Source organism: Sceloporus occidentalis, unplaced genomic scaffold, assembly GCF_023333645.1.
Source record: "Sceloporus occidentalis isolate IW3139 unplaced genomic scaffold, rSceOcc1.0.p SCAF_3, whole genome shotgun sequence".
In the NCBI taxonomy this organism is placed as follows: Eukaryota; Metazoa; Chordata; class Lepidosauria; order Squamata; family Phrynosomatidae; genus Sceloporus; species Sceloporus occidentalis.
This window is the reverse complement of record NW_028316983.1, coordinates 206028824-206053925: the sequence shown is the minus strand read 5'-3', so window position 1 is coordinate 206053925 and position 25102 is coordinate 206028824. Positions and strand designations below refer to the sequence as shown.

The following is a 25102-nucleotide window of genomic DNA, read 5'->3' as shown; positions in this document are numbered from 1 at the left end:
GGGGGCTGGTCAGGCAAGCATATCTGCTTGCCTCTGTTTTCTCCACTTTGCTGTTCACTCATGCCCAGTAAGGGATTCTGGAGACAGTTGTGGTTTATCTTGTTTGTTGGATGCAGGTACACCCAACTACAGCAAGATCAGTTGGCATAGAATCCCCATTCTTTCCCAGATCAAGCTTTCATTGCATTGTTTACTGAAGGCATGCTGCTACAAGTCTGTGTTTCTCCAGCCCTTCTTTACCACCACCACCACCACCACCATCCCCCAAATCTAATGCTACATAAAACATCCAGCAACACAGAGAACAAGAAAGTAAAGGGGACAGGATGCGAAAAGACTTTGTAAAAAGGAATTTCCTTCTCAGAGGCTTTTTAACTGAGGTAAACTGGCATTGTTCAGTGATCAGAGTTCAATTTCCCACTCAGCCATGAAAACTCACTGGGTGGTCTTGGGCAAGTCACATACTCTCAACTTTACAATAACAACTCAACAATAATAAATGCCTCTATATCCCCCATAATGGAATGTCCTGAAGTGTTGCAGATGAATTATTCTGCCCAGAAAAACATATGACCTTCTACAAAAACCTCTTTACTGAACAGTAAGAAACAACTTGAAGGCACATAGCAACAACAGCAACAACAAGAGAATAATTAGAGCAGGAATGGCAAATATTTCAGTCAGCAGATCTAGTCAGAATATTTTAATCAGTACAGTGAGTGTACTCTGTGAGGTGTGACTGCAACAGGCCATTCAGAATAACAAACTAACTGTAGCAACTAAGCTGAAACACTGTATTGAAACCATATGCTTCATCCAACTAAGTAATCATGAACTGTTTGACAAACTGTTTAACAGATTCTTTTGTAACACATTCACCTGCTCTTTGATATCTATGTTATTATTAGACTGATGACAACTGGTGATAAAGTCAAGTACATCAGAGCTTATGGTGACAGCAGAAGTACAATCGGAGTTTTTATCTTTGGTGACTTTGGTGATCATAATGAGGGATCCAAACAACAAGGATTACAAAGGGGGGTCACAAAAGGAGATTATTAAAAGGGGTGACAGCAACCAATTAAGCTATAAAGCAGAAAACAGCATCAGCTTGGATAATTGTAAGGCTGCCCCACAGGTGGTGGACAGAAGTAGAATTTGAGGTGAAGAGTCACAAAGAAGAAGCCTGGGAACAAGAAAAGGTCCTCCTCAATGGATATCTCCAAAGTAAAACAACCTCATTTTAGTCACTTGTGACAGTACAGGTTTGATTTGCTCTTCGTTTGTTTTTTAGTGATCCATGATATCCATACAATTCTCCCACAGCATTATATTTTAAATGAATTTATCCTCTTCCTTTCTTCACTATCCAGCTTTCAAAACCATACATAGAAATCAGAAATACTATAGCCTGGAATCTTCTGACTTTGGTATTTTGTACTTTATACTTGTACATCTTTATACTTGAGGAACATATCTAATTCCTTTACTGCTGCCTTTCTGAGCCTCAGCCTTCTTCTGATTTTTTGACTACAGTCTCCATTTTGATTAGTGACTAAGCTGTTGTTGCTATTATGTGCCTTCATCATTTCCGACTTAGGGAACCCTAAGGCAGTGATGGTGAACCTTTTAGAGGCCGAGTGCCCAAACTGCAACCCCAAACCTACTTATTTATTGCAAACTGCCATGTCCCTCTGGCTTTCTAGTAACAAACTCTGGCAAACTCTGTGCTGGGGCAACGGCACATCTGCTCACAGAAAGGGCTCTGAGTGTCACTTCTGGCATGTGTGCCATAGGTTCGCCATCACTGCCCTAAGGTTTATGGAGACCCATGAGGTTTTCTTGGCAAATTTCTTCAGAGAGGGTTTGCCATTGCCATCCTCTTAGGCTGGGACAGTATGACTTGCCCAAGGTAATCCATGGATTTCCATGGCCAATCTGCCATTCAAACCTGGTCTTCAGAGATAGACCAATGCTCAGACCACATTGTTTCCAACAATTGATCTAGAAGCTGCATTTTCAGTTATTCCCCCCCCCAAAAAAAGACATTTTTTTTTCTTTTTTGCACACATAAGACACTGCACTGACATTTTCACTGCGCTACCTGTTTCAGCCCCAAGGAATAATTATTTCACTATTTGCTGGGCTTCTTGAGCCATGTAATGACTAGTAAGAAATTTATTATTTTTGCTAGGAGGGGTTGGTGATTCAATTTATGGACCCTTACATTTTTGTTTAATTCAGTACACCTGTTATACATGAAGAAACTTGATGTTTAACATATGAATAAGTAAACAATTGTTTTCACTGAAAAGTATTGCTCTTGGGGAATACTAGTTTTTGCCCATAAAGCTGGCCCAAGAACAATTTTACATAAATTAAAAATAAATTATATGAAAACTTTACATATAGCACCCTCTCTTCCATACACATAAGCTTCACTTTTTATTTGACACATCTATAAACCATCTTCCAATAAAAGTAGCTCACAACACAGATTTAAAATACAATAAAGGAAAAATCAGTAACTATAGTTCTTTTTAAAAGACACAGAAAGATACAAGAGAGAACAGAGAACAAAGCCTAAATGTGTTTATCTTTGGAAGTGCCTGAATTGGAAGTTATTGAATTATGAACATGTAAATGTGTACTCATCTTTTATTTATAGGTTAAAAAAATCTCTGTATTGCTTATGCCGTAAATGAATTATTTCTTTAAGAAGAATAATGTTGTTGTTTTTTACTTTTAACATTATGCCTTTTGTCAGAAGCAAAGATGTATCAGCACTTGTATAAAGTGATTACTGAGAGAGAGAAGTCTAGATAACATCTGCCCTTTTGTTTTTACCTTTATGTATCATTCTTAAGTCTATGTACTCAGCTTCCTTTTGGTTCCTTCTTACCTGATGATGTCACTTCCCCCTTCTTTTTCTTTCTTATGTCTGGGAAGGAACATCTGTGAGGAGCCAACCCCAACAATTGAGCTTGCAACTACATGAGAGCCAGCTTTTTTGGGCTCTTGCAACCATGTATGGGCCAACTTCTTTGTTCATCCCCTTTCCAATCCCAAGATGGATTTCCTGAGACAATAAATGTAAGTTTTCATTTTTAATCATACAAGATCACCTTGTTTTTACCACAAGCTCATGTTACACTAGCCCCGCTGCACTGTACACTTAATATACATACCAAATATTCCTACATGTTAAAGTACACACGGAAAAAGAAAGAGAGACACACATATTGCTAGTTATTTTTCAACTTAGCATTCTATTAGCTGTTCAATGGAAGTCTATATTCTTCTACTCTTGTGATTGTTTTAGGGTACAGTTGAAACTCTCTCAATGGCCAATAAAAACAAGTTAAGTTTTACCCGTATCTATATATCTGTCAATCTGTAAATTAATAATGTGCTATTATACATGGAATAATCAGTTTAATTTGCTCTTTGGGTACTTAATACACCATGTAAAAATTAAACATCTGTCAGGTTATCATTTCATTATTATTCCTTGTAGACAATATAAAATTGCCTTTTATGACTGTACTTTGAGAGCTGCCATAGCAAAGTTCTAATTTTACCTCAGGGGGATGCAGAACCATCCCACCTTCCTGGTAACCTGATTGACTTGCACAATGCTACACAATATATCAAAAGAAAAACAACAGCCACAGCACACAGTATCAGCATACAGCATCTCATAAGAACAGACCTCTACTCTGTTAGCAGGTCTGTTGTTAGCTTCTCCCAACAACTATTGTAATGTAACATTTCAATGTTCCTTTGCCATTCAGTTCATTTATATAACCTTAAAGTATCATTAAAATTTTAGAAAGATGATTATGTAACATTATTTGTCTAAGATACAGAAAAGATATAAATGACTAACTGGATATTTTTTACACTCAGTATACAAAATGTTCAATGTAATCTTTTTGCTCTCTGTCCATATCAACCTGGCAGCTTCCTTGCATCTGCTGTCATTAACCCAAGAACAATTTGTTTCTGGAGTCTTTACTTGCCAATTTATTATTCTGGATCTCTATTTAATGTTCATCAACAATACTTCTTCCTTGATTTTCCTCATCTGTGTCACTGAAACCTCCACCCACATCCTTTCAAAAGGTACTTATTATTTTCCAAATTGGCTTCTGAATTATCCTCTTTTACTGCATTCACAAATGTGACATTCTGAGTACTTTAATCCTGCCTCTTCTGTGGCATCAAGAATCTCAGTACAGGATTAGCAAATCCACACTTCCTTACAAAGACTTTACTTTTGCAAAGGACCCCATGTTCTCAGCATGCTTAGATGCTATTGAAATAAAATTCAAGATTTAACTTAGAATATAGTCACACACACCCTTTCAAATATAATAATCTGATTTGTCCTATTTATGATTTTTGTATTACTTTCTAGATAATGAAATGCAGCCTCCTAGCAGTGACAGTATAGGCATGGCACTCTATTGGATAGCTGAAATATGGGAAGCAAGTGCTTGGAAGCATAGCAATCTGTTGTAGCTGCTACATTTGCACATGTGCCCATATGAAAGTACACACATACTTCATCTTTCTCTTTCAGGTTGGCAAGAGACACACATGCTCAGAATGACAAAGCCAGAGAAGACTATTATGTTTCACCAGTGAAGGACACAGTACTATATTATGGTCACTACCTCTACAGTATGTCCTTCTATTTCTATGAGAAGGAAAGAAGGAAGGAAAAGCCTGGTGTATTCCAATCCTTGTTTTCTTTTTTCCAGCTTTAAAGCAAGGACATTTTAAAAGACACCTGTCAGTTCTGGCTTCCAAATTAGAAAGCACCAAGGTAGCATAGCACAGCAGAAGCAGAACATAGAATGGGTGGCAGCTGCCAATTCTCTGGCTTCCAGAAGGTGAGTGACTGAAGGGAGCAGCCAAAGAGACAGCAAGGTTGCATGGGGAAAAGAGCTAACACAGAACAAGTGCTTGGTGAAGAAACTATAACTGCAACAACCCTGGCAGTTACAAAAGAGATGCTATTTTATGACATTCAGTTCTTCCTAGAAGCAAGTATCCAGCCTCAGAGCACCCTATTCTCTGGATGGCATGGAGGAACACTAGCTGAAAATGCAGGAAGTTAAAAAACTGAACTGTTCCTCCAGTTATCCAAGAATGAATCTTCATAGTAATTACCAACTTCTCATTCCAACTAATATTATTCAACCTATGTTAAACACAACAGAAAAAAAGAAGATTTAATATCATTTTAGATGTTGTAATCATGTCAATAAAATTTATTCCTCCACCACCAAAAAATCTTACTGTATTTTTCCTGCCATAATTAAATCTTTAGGAAAACCCTTGGCAGATTCTTGACACTTATTTACAGAAATTTGAGACTAGAAAGTATGCCAAATAACATCATATAAACAAATTTCTGTCAGGTTTAGCTGCTTTTAGAAATATACTGCCTGACGTTATAAAACAGGACATCAGAACAGCAGCCTATAGATCTGGTTTTATACTAGCAGCTGGACATAACTAGGTGTTATGGCAGTTGCTTTTCTTTACAAATAAGCCATGCCATGCAAAGCCCAACGTGGTTTGTTGCTTGTTGTTTAACTATTTGCCTATGGGCTTATGCAGCATTCCTGTAGTTTCCTTGCTAACAGTGAAATTCTTTGCATAGTTACTTGAAGGCAGGTTCAGCTATGCTCAGTGGAACTTCCTCCCAGGAAAGTATAAACAAGTTTAGAGTTTAAAAGCAAGATCATATACATATCCACACAGAAGTAAGTACAACTGAGTTAAATGAGGTTTATTTTCAGGTGGACATGGGATTGTAGACTAAGGATGATATGCTAGGTACATTTACAGTGGGGTAAGCATCAGTGAGCTCAACATGATTTATTTATAAGTAAGCATGCTAAATATTTCTCTGAACATCTTTTATTGACCATCTCTCAAACAACATTATGTCCATTAACTTTTAAAACCACAGCCACAATTTGTTCGTTCTTTCTCCACTCCTCCCTTTCTCTCTCTCTCTCTCTCTCAGACACACACACACAGTAAAGAAAATCTAAAATAATTTTAGCTTAAAATGTAAATTGTTTCAGAACTTTAGAAATAAGCCTCATTAATTCTACAATTTTAAAAAAACCAATAACTGTTCAGGTGAAAATTGTTCACTTTTCTTCACTTTAAGTGCTTCATTGATTTCCATTTTCAAGAGGCTAAATATATATATGTAAAACTATCCCTTTAAAAATTCAGGCCATACATCAGTGAGGAGCAGTTAGGGGAAAAGAGAGGCATTCTAGAAATAAAAACCAAGATCCTATGTACAGCAGCAAAGTCCTCTCACATCAGACTACAATCTTATACATGGATTCAAGCATCTACAGTTTGAAAATGTTCAAAAAAAAGTATAAATTTCAAATATCAAACCTTGATTTTCCATTTTTTTTAATAAGGGACACCATTTTGGTATGTCATTATATTTAATGGGACTTGAGCATCCACGAATTTTGTTATTCATGGGGGATCTTGCAACCAAACCCCAGCGTATAACAAGGGTCCACTGTATAGTGCAAATAATTTAATAATCTCCATACCTGGACAAGGAGATAGTCAAGAGCAGAGAGGGGAAGAAGTGAAAGTAACATATCACTGGCCAGATGCTGATTCCCAACCACAAATTTGATTTCCTAGCTTTGAGAAAATGTTGGAGGTAAGGCACAATGGGTGGAATGGCTTAGCAAATCATCTGTCAAAGTAGTGATTTTGTCCACCACTCGTTTCATCACATATTGGCTCTGGGGACTGCTCAGATCCAGGCATTCAAAAAATAGACAGATCAAAACTAGACAACAATACGTCCTTCATCATATTCATCTTTTTCTTTTCCTCTCTGTCACTTTGCACCATCTCATGCTGCTAACTTCTCCTCCAATGTAATTATGTTGGCAGAGCATACAGGATGTTATCCAAGTGTTCTTTATGTGCATCAGCCTCTTATAGCTCAGTCTTCAACACTGCACTCTTAATGAAAAGTCTACTACAATACAAGCACTGAAACAGTGCATGATCCAGTCACTTCAAGGATAGGCATTAAAACAGAATATAGTGGGTTGCCTTATACAAGTTACACTGCATGCCTTTCTACCTCAGTACTCGTTTCTTTAAAGGTACTTGTCAGGTTTATAGATCCTGCCATGCTTGCTGTCTGTATATTTTGAATATGCTTTTTTATGCTACACAAGTGGTGACCCTGGATGGAAGGACTGTTGATCGTTCATGAAGCTGGGGAGTGTGCAGCTGTGAGGGAAGGAAGGATGCACTTTGAACTGTCAAGGTCAATTCAATGGGAATGTTTAGTATGGAGCAGGAAGGGGGGGCAATGGTCAGTAGCAAAATGGCCAATACCACCCTTTTGAGGTATGTGTGCACAAAGGTACTACTGACCATTTGAAAGCAAAAGATAAAATTCAATAAACAAAAATTTAAGAAACAAAACCAGCAGTATATTCCAGAGTTTGAGAGACACAGAGGAGAACAGCACATGGAATAAGAAACAGGAGAGAAACGGAATGCTTCCATCATGATCACGCCATTGCACAAAGATTTTCACACAACATCACACTTATACCATACTTCTCCCATGAATAAAGTGAATGATCTGTAATATCTTATTAATGCTAAGCTCCTGCTAACAACTTGCCAATAGCGCAAATGAAGCGCTATCATGAAGGTGCAAAAGTCAATAACATTTCAATGCTGCTATCGTGGAGCAATCCAGGACATTTTCCTAGAATGCATTTCAGTACAGGCAATTTGTTCTCTAATAAGATTATTATTGTCTTATTTTGAGGTGTAGGCATGATTTTGTTTCAACTGGATAAAAATAATATTGTAAAATCTATCAATTCTATTTTGTTTTGTTCAGGTCGGAACCATAATTTTCATGCATATGCAGTAGTGCTGAAACAGTACGTGCATGAAACATTCAATAATGATATATTAACAATACAAGAATGAATGTATGCGGAACATAATTGTGATACTATGCCATTTTTGTATTGTTAATATAGCGTGATTGCACAACATGTGAAAATATCAATCTCTGTAGTGCTATGAGACTTTGTAATAAGTTACTTTAAACCCACTGGACTTCTCGACTGTGAGCATGACTGGACTGCATATTCTTCATTACCATGTGGAGCAACTCTAACCTTAGATTAAACCCAAAACCCAAAGCCTGTGCCATAGTATTACAAGGACATGGAAATTCATTTTCAGGGGAAAGCAAGATATTACTTCCTATAAGCAGAATCTATGTTTTGCAAAGTAAACGGTGATGCAAGAAATCTTTAGTAATCAAGAAAGAATCATGATAATTTCAAGTACAATTACTGAGACGATTCTCACTTAGGATATCATTTTCTAATGGAAGAGAACATTGCTTGCTTGCTTGCTTGCTTGCTTGCTTGCTTGTTTGCTTGTTTGCTTGCTTGCTTGCTTTTTTGTAATACAAATCTTATAATAATCACAGAAGCAACATTGCCAAATGGTGCTGAACTTGTTAGCATATATATAATAAATCTATAAAATATTATTCCTGTTAATACTGCAACAAAATGTAGTCCTATATATGTCTTTTTGTTACAATGTAAATGTGTATAGGCTTGCAGTCTTAGCCATGCATTTGCATTGGCTCATGTCATTTTGATGGATTATGTTCTGTTTTTATATTTTCATAATGACCGAGGATACCTTCACACTAGCATCATGACTCCACAATGGTAGTGCCAGTCGCCACAAAGTTCCCTTCACTTTGATTAACAGGAAAGAAAGGGAGGTGGCAAAACTACAGATCAGTTCACAGAATACATGCTTTTGTCCACATAAAATATATCAAGTAAGTGTTCCAACCAGCAAACAGAACATGAATCCAAACAGTTAGTGGTATGTATAATCAGCAGAAAACCTATCTGCATAGCTGTATTAGCTATAATACTGCACAAGAGTACCAGTTCAACTAAGACTATAATAGATAACCTGGAGTTTCTTAGTACACATAAATCCATTACCAATTTTTCAGTTGCAACTGTTTTGTACATTCTACAAAGTTCAAAATCACTTATTTGTTTGCGTCAAATTTTTCCAAGTAAAATCTGGAAGAAACGTTATAACATGATATTCCAGGAAATATAAAGGATCTCCTATCCTATAGGTAGAATTAGTAGCAATAAAGAACCAAACAAATTAAGCTCAGAGAGAGTGAGCATATACTGTACTTGAGTATTACTGCCACAATTTTCAAAGTTCACTTTCTTTATAAAAATGATGATCTATTAAAAACTGTGGCAGCAATACTCATAGGATTATCCCACTAGGACAAAAGAGAGGAGGGACATTTTAATCAATCAATGCAAGCTCCTTTCCCCCTGCAGCTCCTTCTACCTCTGATAAATTGCTCCAGAGGTTTTGGGGATATTCTGGAACAGTGTGGCAGATGGCACAAGCAGTTGGGAAAAGACAGGGAAATGACCAAAAACTAGCTCTTGCTCCAGAATTTTCTGCAGTATACATATACATTCCATAACTGAAAAGGCCATACCATTCACTGATGAGAACGCAAGATCTCTTTCGAAGATAGACATTAAAGCAAGGGTGGCTTTTCTGATTGTTTTGTGAGTGTTTTTTTTAATTTTTTCAAAAAGGTGTGTTCATCTGTTTTCAAAGAGTTTTTTATCTACTTTTATTTACTCTACATCACTTCAGAAGCCCCGCCAGGCTGAAAGGTGATATAAAAAAAAAAGTAAAAATTCAATCTGTTGCCTACACATAATTAGGATAAACCAATATTATCAACAAGGACTCATACTTAAAATGTTAAAGTATTGCCAAAATTATTATGTAAAATAATAATAATAATAATAATAATAGAATTTATTTATATGCCGCCCAATCACAGGGAATCTGGGAGGCTTACAACAGAGGGGATAATACAAGGCAAATTGTATTTGTATTATTGTATTATTTTATTGATGTAATCCTGCCTCGATCCTTGGGAGAGGCAGGAAATATAAATAAACTTTATTATTATTATTATTATTATTATTATTATTACAATAAAATGAATTAAAAAACAAATGTAACATAGCAATGAATTAAACAATAACAATAAAATAAGATAGTGATTAACAATAACACTAATAACAAAAATACATAGCAACAAAAATACATAGTAATTATAGCAACAATAAAATTAACAAAGCAAAATACATAACAATTAACAGAGCAAGATTATATAGCAATTATAGCAACAAAAATACATAGTAATTATAACAATAATAAAATTAACAAAGCAAAATACATAACAGTTAGCAGAGCAAAACAAGTAAAAAGAAATGATATAATAATAGCAAATGCAACTCTAATGGAATGCACTACAATACAATACAATACAACTCTAATATAATATAACACAATACACATAATCCCCCCCCCGCTTCAAATATACAACAAAAACTCCAAATATAACAATGACAAACTAAAATAAATCATTAAAACCATTAGTCAAACAATCAAAGCAATCATCCTCCACCTGAGTCCTCCATTGCCCTTTGAGGCTCTGGGAGGATGGTGGGTGGAGTGAGGCAGTCCAGTATGTACGATTTATCACAGGAAATACAAAATTGTTGTTGTGTACCTTCAAGTCATTTCTGACTCTGTGGGTACTCTAAGGTGAACTTACCATAGAGTTTTCTGGGGCTGACAGTGTTTAATTCACCCAAGGTCACCAAGTAGTTTTCTGTGGCCAAATAGAGAATCAAACCCTGGTCTCCAGAATCATAGTCCAATGTTCAAACCACCACACCATGCTGGCAGATACCATATAAATATTTCTGGAAAGTTTAAGTCATAGGAATATACCAATCAACCCCACCCACCCCCAAGTATGCCCCAAATGCTTACAAGGGCATGTACATTTTAATTGCAATTTTTAAAAAAAATGTTCAGTTCACTAATCTAAAATCTGACAAGCTGTATTAAAACAAATCTTCAACCAAGCTTAGAATAAGCAGACAGTTTTTGAAACATTCTTAAGGGTCCATGGAGGTGGAGGTCTCTTGAAATAAGGAAATTACCTCTGTCACTTTTAATTATTTATTGCTTGAGTGCTGATCTTAAATATATATGATCACTTTGTGCTTATATAATACAATCAAACCCCTATAACCAATTGATGCAATAATCAATTTTAAGTTATGCTCAAGCCTTGTAATTAATCACAGGGAGCCTGTGTTAGAATTAAACACACTCACATAAACATAACTTTGTACAATTATTGCTGTTCCTCCTGCCAAAACTCTTTGTTAATTCATCCTCAAATTTTCCTCCTTCTCCAACAGCGTCTTATCCTCTTTTCTTCATGTGGACTCCAAAGATCCCCACTATTCTTAGGCCTGAAACTGACAGACCAAATAATGTGGTTTCCAGCTGTTTTGGGAGCATGGTGTTTAGATGATGCATGCCATGTCAAGTCTGCACCAAGCCAGCGAGAGCCGGCCCTTTTAGGATTGGCTCCTTGATACTGAATGCACCACAGCGTTTTATTCCCCTAAATGAAGTATTTTAAAGCAGATTTAATAGTTATTAATGAGATGGTCCTATTAATCTTTATGTCATGCTCCCATTTATAGATAAAAGTGAACCATATTGGAGATATCTAGGTGAGAAGAAAAAATTACTTTATGTGTATGTGTCTTCCAGTTGCCTGCCAACTTATGGTGATGGCATGAATTCCATGGGGGGGGGGGGGGTAGGCAAGGAATCCTCACAACCTTTGGTCTTTGGTCTGTGAGCCTAATCCTGCCTGCAGAGGTTCGCTTTTTGGCCAAAGGAGATCTCAGGACAAAGTCTGTCCACCAAGTTTGTCACTATCCCCATGCCCCATTCCTTAAGGCTAGCATGAACAGAATACCTCCTGTTTCTGATCATATTCCATTCCTGGCTTCACTCTTCCAGTGCCATGCAAAACAAAGCCACACATTCCACTAATTTTTCACATTGCAATAACTGTGACAATTCACAAAAGTGGGTACATGGTTGCTAAGAAATTTCAATTTCCCTCCAGTTACTGTGAGGATGAGCTCAGAGGCAAAAGAGAAACTTTTCATTTTCCCTCCAGTTACTATGAGCATAAGCACAGAGGCAAAAGGGAAGCCTTAGAGGTAACAGATGACATCATTATCCTTGATAATCAAATAGCAGGATATTCAACCCTGAAAAGCCTGGCTCCACTACAACACTGCAAAATGAGGAACCAGAATTGTCCTTCAACAGTCCTGCATGGATTGATTGAATGCAATGGGTATGACCATATAGTTACCATGTATTCTGACATCATGTGGTTCCTGGCCAAAGTGCTCAATACTGTGATCTAGAAGATACCATCTCCTTGAAGCCTACAAGGGATGACTCCTGAACTCCCATGTAAAAATTTAAAAAAAAATCCTGGATGTCGTAAGAAAAGCTTTCTCCACATCTGATTGGCTAGATCTCCCCATCCCCTGGATCAACCATTGCTGAATCTGCAGAAATCACAAAAAGCCTGGGTACTCCCAGGAATAAGTAAAAGTGACAGACATCCTTGTATGAGCCATCTACCCTGATCTCTTATGAAGAAGAGCAGGGTATAAATCAAATAAAGAAAATCATCTCTCAAGTGGTTCTCTGTAAATCTTACCCGCTCTGAAAAACGAGTACTATATCAATTACTACAGCACATCTCTAATTCCTCTTTTATATCCAAAAATTTTGACTGCATTTTAGGAAGGATATAGTCATGTTGGGGCAAGTTCTGAGAAGGACAACAAGAATGATAAGAGATACTGAGAAAAAAATATGAGGAAAGGTTGGATATGTTCAGTTAATTACGTACATGTTCAGTTAATTCTGGTAAAAGGATTAAATATCATTCTAAAAGACTACAACAGGCAGGAGGGTGCAAGTTTGTTCTCTGCTGACCCAGAAAGCAGGACAAAATCTAATAGTTTTAAGTTACAAGAGGGTAGATTTTGACTGAACGTTAGAAGGAACTTCTTTAAAGTAAACACTGTTCAGCAGTGGAACCAGTTATGTAGAGAGGTCTCTTTTTCTGGATATCTTCAAAAAGAGACTAGACAGCAACTTGCTAGGGATGTTCTAGCTAGATTTCCTATATTAAGCAGGGAGTTAGACTTGATGGCCTATGGGACACTTCCAGCTCTCCGATTCTATGAGTTATAGGCTATTTGCATGCCTCTCAAACTTCATTATGCAGCTAATTATTAAGAAAATTAAACTCGTGACCATGGAGCACTTGTTTAAGATGTCATGAGCTTTGTACAAAACAGCCTATTTTATCGGATGTGTATGACAGTAGGCATTGTTTCCGATACACAGTAATACATTTTCTCTTCTGACTGCAAATAATATGGTTACTCTTTGGGAATGCAGAACTATTGCAACTATACAAGGAAATGAAATCAAGGGGAACATTTCATCAAAATCAATTTCATAACAGAGGTTTTCAAAAAACTGATTTCAAATCTTTTGTGCTCAAAACCCACAGGTTAGTCTGAGAATGAAAAATCAGAATTTTATTTGCAACAAATTCTACCACTTTGTTGCTGTGTATTTTTTTCTGACTCACAGTAACCCTAAATCAAACCTACCAGAGCTAACTGTTAACAAGATTTGCTCTGAGGTGGTGTTCTTCTGAGGCTGAGAGAGTATGTCTTGCCCAAGATCACCCTGTGGGTTTCCATAGCTGAGCAAGGATTCGAAAGCTGGTCTCCCAGAGTCCTAGTCCAGCACTCAAACCACTATATAATTCTGGCTCCATACCACTGCTATCTAGGTGCTTTTACACTGAAATAACAATTTTTAAACATTTTCTGCAAAGATATCTTTGTATTCTGAAAAATCACAAAGATTGGCATATGAAAACGTCTATCTCAGTTGTGTTTGATTAGATGTAGTATTTGCATAGTGGATTTTTGACATTAATAATTTGCATGCATGCTCTCTTTCACTCTCAAATCTTTGCAACTTTAAAAACATCTGAATATTTTCAGAATATGTACGCTATCTGCAAACATATTTATAGGTTTATTTTAATGTATTTTATATAGTGTGTTTTTTAGAGAAATATAAATAGATAATATATAATTTTTATCTGGCTCATCCATTAGGGTTTTTAAATAATATTACTTGCTACATGTGCTTTCTGCATAGCTAATGCTGAGGGCAGTCTTGACCCTGACAAAAGGGTGATGTTTAGAATAATGTTGGTGCCTTTAAGTAAATTTCAGCATTGAAACAATCCATCCCTCCCTCCCTCCCTCCTTTCCTGCCTCCCTCACACATAGACACAGTTTCCTTTTTGCATAAATGGCATCTGCTACCTGCAACACTTCAAATTGCTCATTCACTAACAGAAACTGAATCAATATTCACAGCTACTCTTTTATAGGAATCAATATATTGCATTCCCTGCATTATATTTCCCATCTTAGATATTGGCTTAGAGGGTTTTTTCCTTCTTCTTCTTTCAAGAAGACACAGAAGGTTAATTTCTAAGAAAAGGATAAAAATACAACTAAAATTGTTCATATGGAGCCAAAGTTTAATGGATCCATATTTCTTCTGTTTTAGAGTGGGGGGGAACAATGCTCTTATGTATATATGGAAATAGAAAAACAGTGTCATTCATACAATATCTCTTCCACTCCAGGTCACATATTATCTGATATGAAAACTAAACCTTTTCTGCCTGCGCCTTTAACATGACACACTAGAGAGTGTATGAAAGTGTTGAATGGGAACGGCCAGCTCCACTAAGAGGAAACACAGGAAAGTGTCCTCTATTCTACATCTCATTTAGAATGCTGACGGAAGGATTTTTTATATTATATAATACAATTATAAGAGCCAGAGTGGTATAGTGGTTTCATAGAATCATAGGACTGTGACTCTGAAGACCAGGGTTCGAATCCTGGATGACTGGAATAAATGTCCCCCAGAATACTTGGGTGTATGAAGCAGGTTATATGGGAGGGGATGCTCCCATAGGTACCCTGGATCCAAACCATGTAGAGATTATCTGTTGTTGGTCCAAAAGACAATGCAGATATAATCCAGTTTGAGACCACTTTAACTGCCCTGGATCAATACTAGGGAATCTTGGAAATTTGTAGTTTACTGTGGCACCACAGTCTCTGACAGAGAAGGCTACATGTCTCACAAAACTAGTTTCCACGTTGCCCTAGAATTGAGCCATGGCAGTTAAGGTAGTCCCGAACTGGACTTCAGTGCGCCCTTGGCTTACGCAGGGGATCCATTCCGGACCCCCCCCTGCGAAAGTCAAATAGAGCATATGCTCGAGCCCATTCACTTGAATGGGGCTTGTGCACACAGCGGCGGTGCGGTGACACGGCGGTGCAGCAGCGCATGCACACCATGGGCACGCGCCCCATTCATTCCAATGTAACACATCGCCCCTTGCGCCCCGTGCGCTCCCACGTGGCTCTCTACAAGTTTGAGCATATACTCAAACCTGCATATAATGCGCCCGCATATGATGCAGGCACACTGTATTTTTGCAGTGTGTTTTGGACACTAACTGCAGTGTTGTTATCGAGTTACTTGCTATTTTAGCTATCCACAATGCCCACCAAAAAACATCACTCCAGAGTACTGATGAAAATAACAGTAGTGGAGAGCCAGTGTAGTGTAATGGTTTGAGCACTGGACTATGGCTCTAGAGACTAGAGTTTGAATCCCAGTTTGGCCATAAAAACCCATTGACTGACCTTGGGCAAGTCATACACTCTCAGCCAGTGGCATCCTAACCCCTGCTGTCACCCGATGCAGGGGGGTAGGGCTGCCAGGGGATGGACAAAAAGCCACGCTCCTACTCCTTCACTGCTGCAGCCTCCTGATGAGGAGACTGCAGCAGCTGTGGGGACACAGGTCCAGGTGCACTTGACCTTGGTTTTTGTCATGGTGAGAAGCACTGCCACAGTGGGGAAGCAATGCTGAGTGTGCTCAGCCTTATCCTACCTTGTGGCAGTGGCAGCGGCAGCCTTCTTGTGCCAGGGGGAAGCAGAACCAAGGGCACTTCCCCTTCTCTGCTGTAGGAGGATGGCTGCCTTAGGTGTCACCCCTCTTCTGGGGTGGGCCGCACCACTGAAACCCCCTAGTGATGCCACTGTACTCTGCTTCAGAGGATAGCAAGGCAAACCCCTCCTCAAGAAACTTGTCAAGAAAACCCTGTGATAAGTTTGTCTTAGGATCAACGTAAGTCTGATATGACTTGAAGACACAATACACATATACTTCATTAATTTTAAAAGTAGTCTGTTAACAGATTTAGCTATCTGGCATATGAGACACTCATGGGCCCTGGCAGCAGTGGGCCCTAATTGCTAATACAAGTTAAGAGCTTACAGATTTACAAAGGCAAAATTTAATGAACACTTCACTCAGCTGGAGCAATGGGCGGTTGAGTGTATGAGCTGAAAACAGGGCTGAAAATATGAGCTGTACTGAAAGTTAAGTAAATGAGCAGGGAAAGAACCTGGTTCAGTTTCATTCACTTCCAGCCTCAGCTGCATTCTTTCTACACATTGTATAACAACACAAGGCTAGCTAACGTTACAGATTGTTGGGTTTTTTAAAGGATCACTCAGTAGGAATGTACTTCTCTTCTAATTTTATTCGTGAAGGAAGAGACAAATGATTTTAGTAATTATTTTCCCATTATGAGAAAACGGCACAATTTTTGAAAACTGTTTGCAGTTCAGGACTTACTTGCATAAAATTCACATATGATATTTTTCTGCAGAAAACATGGTGTTTCCTCAGAAAACAGCAAATGTTATATCCTGCAAAAAAAAAAATAATAATAAAGCTGGAGTTGGGAATTTATTCTGTGCAAAATTTGTGTGTGGTATTTTGCACAGAAAATAGCATTTTTGTGCAGAAAAAAAATTCTGCACAAAAATAATATGCAAATTTTGCACAGAATAAGTCCTGAACTATGAAAATTTCTTCAGTCCATGATTCTTCTTATCAATATTCTTATCAATTATCCCTCAATATTCAAAACACACGTTTTTCAACTAGTTTTCAAATAATTTCAAATATTCCTTCCATCTCTTTCACTGTGATGATATATGTATTAACAAAATGCAACACTCAGGATATTGGCAGCTCTGAGAAGATACTAAACTGATCTAAACCCAGTATCAACTATGATGAATCAGTGTGCTCAAAACCCACAAGCCACATCAGAGTCATGCCATCTGGGAGCCACATGTAGTTTATGAATGTGACTGAATGATAGTGGATGATTTTTAGTATCTCCTAAATTACTTTATTTCTACACTGCAGTGATCATGTTTTTCACAATTTATGCAATTATATTTACAAAGATGAATGTGGTTTAAGTAGATGTTACTTTCCTGACTTAAAAACAAGACAGAGATTGTCATGTCAAATTCCTGGTGACCAACTGCAAGTATAATTCAGAGACATAGCCATGTTAGTATGCAAAGGAATCTTGTAGCACCTTTGAGACTAACTGTGGAAAGGAAGCTTTCATAGACTGAGGGCCGAAGTAGACAGTCTGGAAGGAGCAGCCAGAGACCGCTCCAACCCCAATTGGGCAAGGCCCATGGCAACTGCTTGGCCTGCTCCCGAATTAAATCCACTTCTGAAAAGTCTGACTCCTGCCACCTCAGAATGGCTTCAGAATGACTTCCAGCCTCTTTGGGGGCATGCGTCATCCACCACACACTCAAGGTGGGTGGAAGCCATTTCTTTTGAGCCATCTGTTTCAGGCTTGAGTTTACTTACTCAGATGCATGGAATGAGCTGTCACCCAAGAAGGGCTGTTATAGACTGTATAGATGCCCATGGAAATGCAAAATTTGTGGGTATGGTGAGAAGGTGACCAGTTCAATTTTAACTATGGTCACTGAGAGACAAAGGCAGAAATAAAGATGTTGGCTAAGGCCAGGGTGGAAGGACTTTTGGAATATGGTATGTGCAGACTGGAAATCAGAAAGGATATATGTTAACTGGCTAAGAGTGTTCAGTGTTATAATATGTGCAGTGTATTAGGAAGCCATTCTATTTGTTCAACCCTCTGTTGATGGATTGGAAATTGTCAATATATGCTAATCCATCTGTCCCTCCAAGTTTGGGATAATAACACCGCATTTGGAGTAAAGATACAAATTGAAACTATTTTGCACTTTTTGCAATGTTCAGCAAGAAAACGTACATAAGAGAAAGGTTTGTATCACAGTAATAATAATGGTGTGTGTGTTTTGTTTGCCTTCAAGTTGTTTCTGACTTATGGCTACCCTACTGTGAACCAATCACAGTGTTTTCTTGGCAAGATTTCTTGCCAAGTGGGATTGCCCTTGCCATCCTCTGAGGCTGAGAGAGTGTAATTGCTCAACATTACCCAGTGGATTGTCATGGCCAAGCGGGCATTTGAACCCTGGTTTCCAGAGTCACAGTCCAATGTTCAAATCACTACACCACGCGGGCTCTCACTATAATGGCAGTATTTTTTTTAAAAAGGACTAAAAGAATGATCAAAGGGTCTGACTAATTATTCACCTGAACTACTGTCACAGACCACATATACTCTGTTCGATTCTACAGACCACATATATTCAGTAGTACTGTAGTACTGTCACTCTTAAACAGCTTTATAGATGATATCTCAAAGCTCAGCCTAAAAAGAGACATGCTATGAATTGTGAAGATAAGTATACATACAAACAAAAAGAAAAAGAAGAAATAGTGCCTTAAAATATTTCATTGGGATGGGCCACTTTTATAGCTTTCTTCTTTTTAAAAAATCTGTGTTGTGTTTCTTCTCATCCTGAATGAATCTGTTGCACAGTATTTTTCTTTCGGGTCAATCAAAAGAAGACAACAGCTACAGTATCATCTACACTGGAATGCCTGGCATGCTTAAATCTTCAGCTGTCTCCCTATTTGCTCTCAAAGCAGGGCAATGCTGCTTTCACATTACATACCCTGAAGCAAATACTCCTATGTGCTGAGTCTGCATGTGCATTCCTCACCAGTCTCCTGTCCAGTGAGACTCTGAAACACTCTCCATCCCTCGCATTGAAATGACAGGAAAGGGTGAAGCAAAGGACCTGAGGGTGTCCTCTATGGCCAGAACAGTGCAAAGTCACTTTCTGACCCCATGCCCTGGCAACTAACAGCATGCTCTCCTATCAGTACTTGCACGCACAGATTCAGGCAGTGAGGTCCACCAAGGGTTGAACTGTTCACAGCCCAAAGATGACAAATATGACTCTGGATGTTTCCAACTCACTCCAGATTCACTGGGTCTGCATGTGCGGCAACAGGAAAATTTTGGAGTTCATCAGACAAGGGGAATTGGAAGTATAATCCGATGGCAATCTGAACGCAGTCATGAGGTATTGCGTGATAACCCACTACACACAAATTTGGGCAATGGGAAGTCAGTCCGAGCGCAATCATGGGGTTTCACATTATTGTGTGATAGACTGCCACACACAAATTCAGGCAATGGCATGCTATTTTTGGGCAATGGGGAGCCAGTTTGAATGCAAGAGAAATTCCTCCCGTTTGATAAACTCCTTCATCAAGGGATGCGTTCAGTGGGGGGCATGGCCATAAAACTATGTCTCTCTTCACAAGCAACTACTTAAGTTATAAAAGATTAGACACAGGTAAGACAAAAGAAAAAGAAAGTTACAGTGAACTAATAAGTGCAGGACAAACATACAAAGAAAAGAAAACTTCACACGCCAATGCATAGAATCACAGAGTTGGAAGAGACCACAAGGGCCATCCAGTCCAACCCCTGCCATGCAGGAACTTACACTCAAAGCATCCCTGACATATTCATATGGGTAAAGAAGTTAAGAAAAGACATATTTACCTACACATGGCATTGAGAATTTCAGTTACTGGAAGGTCTAATTAATTTTTTTTAATGATAAAATAAAGAAACAAGACTATGTACAGAAAAGGCAGGATTACAATGGCCTAAATCCAACTGTTGGTCCCAACCAGAGTAGAACTACAGAATCAATGAAACACAAGTGTTGACTTACTAAGTTCCCATTCATTTAATGGGTTTATTTTAATTGGGACCAAGAATTGGATTTGTGCCACAGCATACAAATGTTTGAGGAAATCAAGGGTAGGCAGCAACTACAACAAAAAGAAAAGTCATATAGTAAAAAGAGAACCATGTGTGTTAACAGCTATGTTCAATACAGTCCCCTATCATTATACAGTAAGGAGGGCTGCTCTAGGAAGCTGATTTCAGGTCCATGAAAAGGCATCAAATTGTTCACTATTTATTTTATTATCAATGCACTGGAAACATATGGGTGAAAAGGAGAAGAAAAGGATCAGAGAGGAGGGAATAATATCCAAAACTGAGGAAGCAGCATATGGAACTATGGCAGAAGAAGCACATAACAGGCTTGCCCTCTTCATAGCAGAGCAAGCACCTTTAAAAGGAACAGAAAAGGGAGACTGCCAGTGACTGCAGCTTCTTCCATCAGAACCCAGGATGGGGGCAGGAGAATGGGTGGGAAACGGCATTTCCTACAGTAGCTCCCTTTTTGGAAATGCCGAAAGAAAAAGGAGAGAGCTGTTGTGGCCTCTTCCAACTCTATGATTCTATAATTCTATGAAATGTTGAATTACGACTCTGAAGACCACGGTTCGATTCCCCACTCGGCCATGAAACCCAGTGGCTGACCTCTGACAAGTCACACTCTCTCAGCTTCAGAGGAGGCAATGACAAACCTCCTCTGAACCAATCTGGCCAAGAAAACCCCATGAGAGGGTTGTCATGAGTTAGAAATGGCTTGAAGGCACACAACAACAAGAAAAGTAAATAGACTAGGAGCCTCGCCCTAAACCAAAGACAGAAGGAATCATGGAACCATAGAATCATAGAATCATAGAGTTGGAAGAGACCCCAAGGGCCCTGATCCAGTCCAACCCCATTCTGCCATGCAGGAACTCTCAAGCAAAGCATCCCTGACAGATGGCCATCCAGCCTCTGTTTAAAGCCTCTGTTCAAGGAAGGAGACCCCACCACTCTCCCAGGGAATGTGTTCCACTGTCAAACAGCTCTTAAGGTTGAGGAGGAATCTCTTTCCCTCTAGTCTGAATCCATTGCTGTGGGTCCTGTTCTCTGGAGCAGCAATAAAGAAGCTTGCTCCCTCCTCACTATGGCACCCCTTCAGATGCTTAGACTAAGCTTTCCTATTGTCTCTCCAGACTAAACATCCCCAGCTCCCTACGTCTCTCCTCGTAAGGCATGGCTTCCAGACCCTTCACCATTTTGGTGGCCATCCTCTGGAGAGGCTCTAGCTTCCCAAGAGCAGAAAGGAACCCTTCTAAACTCAGAGAAGCCTTTCACAACCAAGCCTCCTCGGAGTCCTTTTTGGCTTGCAGTGCCCAGAAGGGAAGCCAGGATGCCCGGTGAAACAGATGGGAGAACGCTTGGCCCAAGAGATCCAGAGGAGGAGAGACGTCCACAGGGAAAGAGAGGCCAGTCCTTGGCCCTCGGGAGGACCATTCCCGGAAGCCCCTCGCCGTCCGTGAAAGCGGGGCCAAACCGGCTTTTGTCTCCCGTGTGGACGCCGCCTGGCGCTTCCCTGCAGCTCAGCCTGGGAGCTCCCGGTGCCTCGTCCCAAAGGGCTGCCATCCCTCTCGGGGCTCTCGCCTCCCCTTCAGCCCAGGCGGGGAAGGAGAAGGAGCCTTACCTCGAAGAGGGGCCCGATCTTGTTCCTCTCCAGGTAGCCCTGGATCCGGTTCTGCTGCTGAGACGCCGCCATCAGAAGAGAGAGAGAGAGAGAGAGAGAGAGAGCCAAAGCAGGCTGCTCCTCCGGCCGCTCCCTCGGGGAAGGAGGCGCAGGGCAGGCGGCCTCCTGGGGGGGGGCGGGGAGGGGCACCGGGAAGAGCCCTCTTCGGGGGCGGGAGTGGGGCTCCCCTCAGGCGGAGGCGCCCCGTCTGTCTCCTCTCCGGCGGGAGAGCGCGGGGCTCTTAGCCCTCCTCCTCCTCCCTCCTCTCCAGGCAAGAGAGGAAAGGCGCCGGGAGCAGCCTGCTCTCCTGTGGCTCCTCTGCCCCAGGCGTCTCCCGGCGGCCAGGGAAGAAGGAAGGGCTGCTGCTGGGCTGCTCCCTCGCCCTCAGCGCCGCTGCTCCGCTCCTGGCAGACAGCCCCAGCCCTGCTTCGCCTGGAAACAGCATCGGGAGGCAGGAAAGGAAAGGAAAGGAAAGGCAGCCTTGGGCAAACCCAGGGCCCCTTCCTTCCCTGAGACTGGCTTCGGGAAGGGAGGGGGCTCGGCCACCAAACCCTCCGGTGGCCCTGGGCAAGCGCCATGCTCTCGGCCCCAGAGGCTGGCACCCTCCAAGGGACTGGCAGTACTACTGGGCAAGCCAAAGGGGCTCAGCCAGCAGCAGCGCAGGAGGCCCCAGCCCTGCTCCCCTCCGAGGGGCCACTGCCGCCGGGTGGCTGGAGGGCCCCGGAGCCTGAGGCCCTTCGGGGAAGGAAGGCAGGCTGCAGTGCCTGGGAGGCAGCGGGAGAGGGAGAAGGCCCAGGATAGACTCGCCATCAGTCAGGCACAGGAGAACAACTAACACAGAGACAAGACAAGCAAAGGAGGCCTGTCTTCCCCCAGAACTGGAGCCCTGGCACACTGGACTCCTCCTGGGCATCTAGCCCTGGGCAGAACAGAGGCAGAATATCTTTCCGTTTTCCCATTCAACCTAGATTTTTATATCCTTGGTTCTCCTATTCAAAAGCTGGGAGGACGTCCTAATGCGAAAGGTTATTTAGAAAATGTAGGGAATTGTGGAAATACATTAACAGCATTTGGAGTTCTCTCTAATTCCTCTCTTGAAATGATGGCATTGGTCTTATGCCAGCTGATCTGTTTGAAAAGTCTACATGGTAACTGCCCCAGAAATTACATGGTTGTAACAGTTCCCTCCTCTCTTTCTGAACAGCCTCACAGGCCTCTGTGGCTCAGGTCAGAAGCTGGGGCTGCTTCATGTGCCGTACTCTGCCACCCCATTTACTTGAAACATTTGGTGCGCCTTTCCACAGCTCAGCATGGCTGGAAAACAACATCAGAACAAAATGAAATAATTTTGTTCAGCACAATAACAGTCACAAAATTACACAATTCGGTTTTTTTAAAAGGCACAGGCCAGGATCCAAGGGTATCTTTCTGCTGCTGTATCAACAACACAAACACACTTAGCCCCTTGCACACCCACAAAATTTGTTCTTAAAGAGTGCCCTCTGAAGCAAAAACCAAAAAGAAGAAGGAGAAGAAGGTGACTCACATCCTTTCCAAATAGATGAAAGATGTCTTTTGTGCTTCTGCAAGAGCAATCCAGAGCTGGATCAAGACATTAAAGGCTTGCTCTTTGTAGTAATGTTCATACTTCAAGGGCTCTTGCAGCACGGTCTGACCCACTGACTGATATTTCCCAAAGTACTAGGCTATATGTGGGGGGAATGTATGCTCTGACCTACACACAAAGTATATAGTACAGATAGGTGTGTTGTGTGCATTTGGAGGCTGCTGTCTGAAATCACAATGTGTATTTTTTCCTTTGGAATATAGAACAAAATGATGCATAGATCAAGTCCACAATTTTGCATTTTGTTTGTTATTTTTGTTACCATATTTGATGGAGGCTGAGATTTTCCAATTTTTTCTTTATTTGCTTTTAGGTTATACAGTCAGCTCTTGGTATCCACAGAGGATCCATTCCGGACTCCGCGGATGCTCAGTTCCGTTGTCGCACCACCAGTGAAGTCCCACTGAATTTTCTCTCTCTCACCTCCTCCTACCTGAGAGCTTCCTTGGCCACCACTGGCAGCCCCCTTCCTGGCATCTCCCCACCCTCCATGCCCTTTACCCCTCCCCCCTTTCCTTCCTGACAGCCCTGACAGAAGTGTGTAGCCCCCAACATCTTTTCATCCCCTGGCAGGGCTGCACTGGGCTTGCAGGGGGCAATACATGCTGGGGATGCCAGGGCACCCTGACGCTTCCCTGCTGCCCAGAGCTTGGCCCCAGGGCATCCTCCGGCTCTGGGCAGCAGGGAAACGTCAGGGTGCCCTGGCATCCCCAGCATGTATTGCCCCCTGCAAGACCAAGTCTCTACCATGTTCCCCCAGCCTCAGTGGCTGACAACCACAGCAGCTAGCAAGGGGCACACACTGCCCCTGGGGACAATGGGGGCTGTCCCTAATGGCAGCATGGCCAAGTGTATGTGCTGCCATTGGAGACAATGTGGGCTTGCCATCGGTGGCTGCTCAGATCCACAGATAGCAAGACTGTGAATTCCGAGGGCCAACTATATAGCCTTCATTCTTAACACTTATCTGACTGTTTATAGGAGTTTAAATGGTGAGAGCTTTATAGGCTCTAAATATGAATGTCTTTTTTTAAAAAAATGCTAGATTTATATCCTACTTCTTCTCAAAGTCTGAAGTTAACCAAATCTGTTAAAAGTTTAGTTTTTTCCATCAATGGAAATAACTCCTGTTAGCTGTTTAAATGTAAATTCTGGACATTGTAAATCCTATGATAGAGAGTATGACTTTCCCAAATTCTCCCAGTGGATTCTCATGGCCAAGCTGAGATTCGAACCCTGTTCTCCAGAATCATAATCCAGTTCTCAAATCACTACACCATGCTGGCTCCTATGCAAAATTTTACTTGACCAGTATGACTAGAAAGGAGGCAAATTACCTCTTATCTTAGTTGTGCCTTTTGTGTTTCTTCTAGAGGGCTCACTGTAACAATTCTTACATCAGATTCTTGCTTTATGTGGATTCTGTTATTAGTATTTTAAAGCTATTTATTTTGGAGTCACATTGCTTCAGAGGAAAGGAACAGTGATTTTCCACACCACAGGCATTTTGTTTTCTCCAGCCATATCTCATCAGAGGCAGGGTGCTATGCTAGCTGAGCAAACAGTCCATTTTGGAATATTACTTTTT

The 25102-nt window shown here is 40.6% G+C and overlaps 1 protein-coding gene across 1 annotated transcript in view; it reads right to left on the bottom strand.

Annotated features, from left to right (window-relative positions):
* The window catches only part of LOC149317401 (uncharacterized protein C8orf34 homolog), a 116498-nt gene extending 94578 nt beyond the window's left edge, over positions 1–21920 (bottom strand). Inside the window, exon 1 of the mRNA XM_089517428.1 lies at positions 21849–21920. Coding sequence (XP_089373554.1) covers positions 21849–21920 — 72 coding nt within the window. The remainder of the gene's footprint in view (positions 1–21848) is intronic.
* Between the last annotated feature and the right edge of the window lie 3182 nt (positions 21921–25102).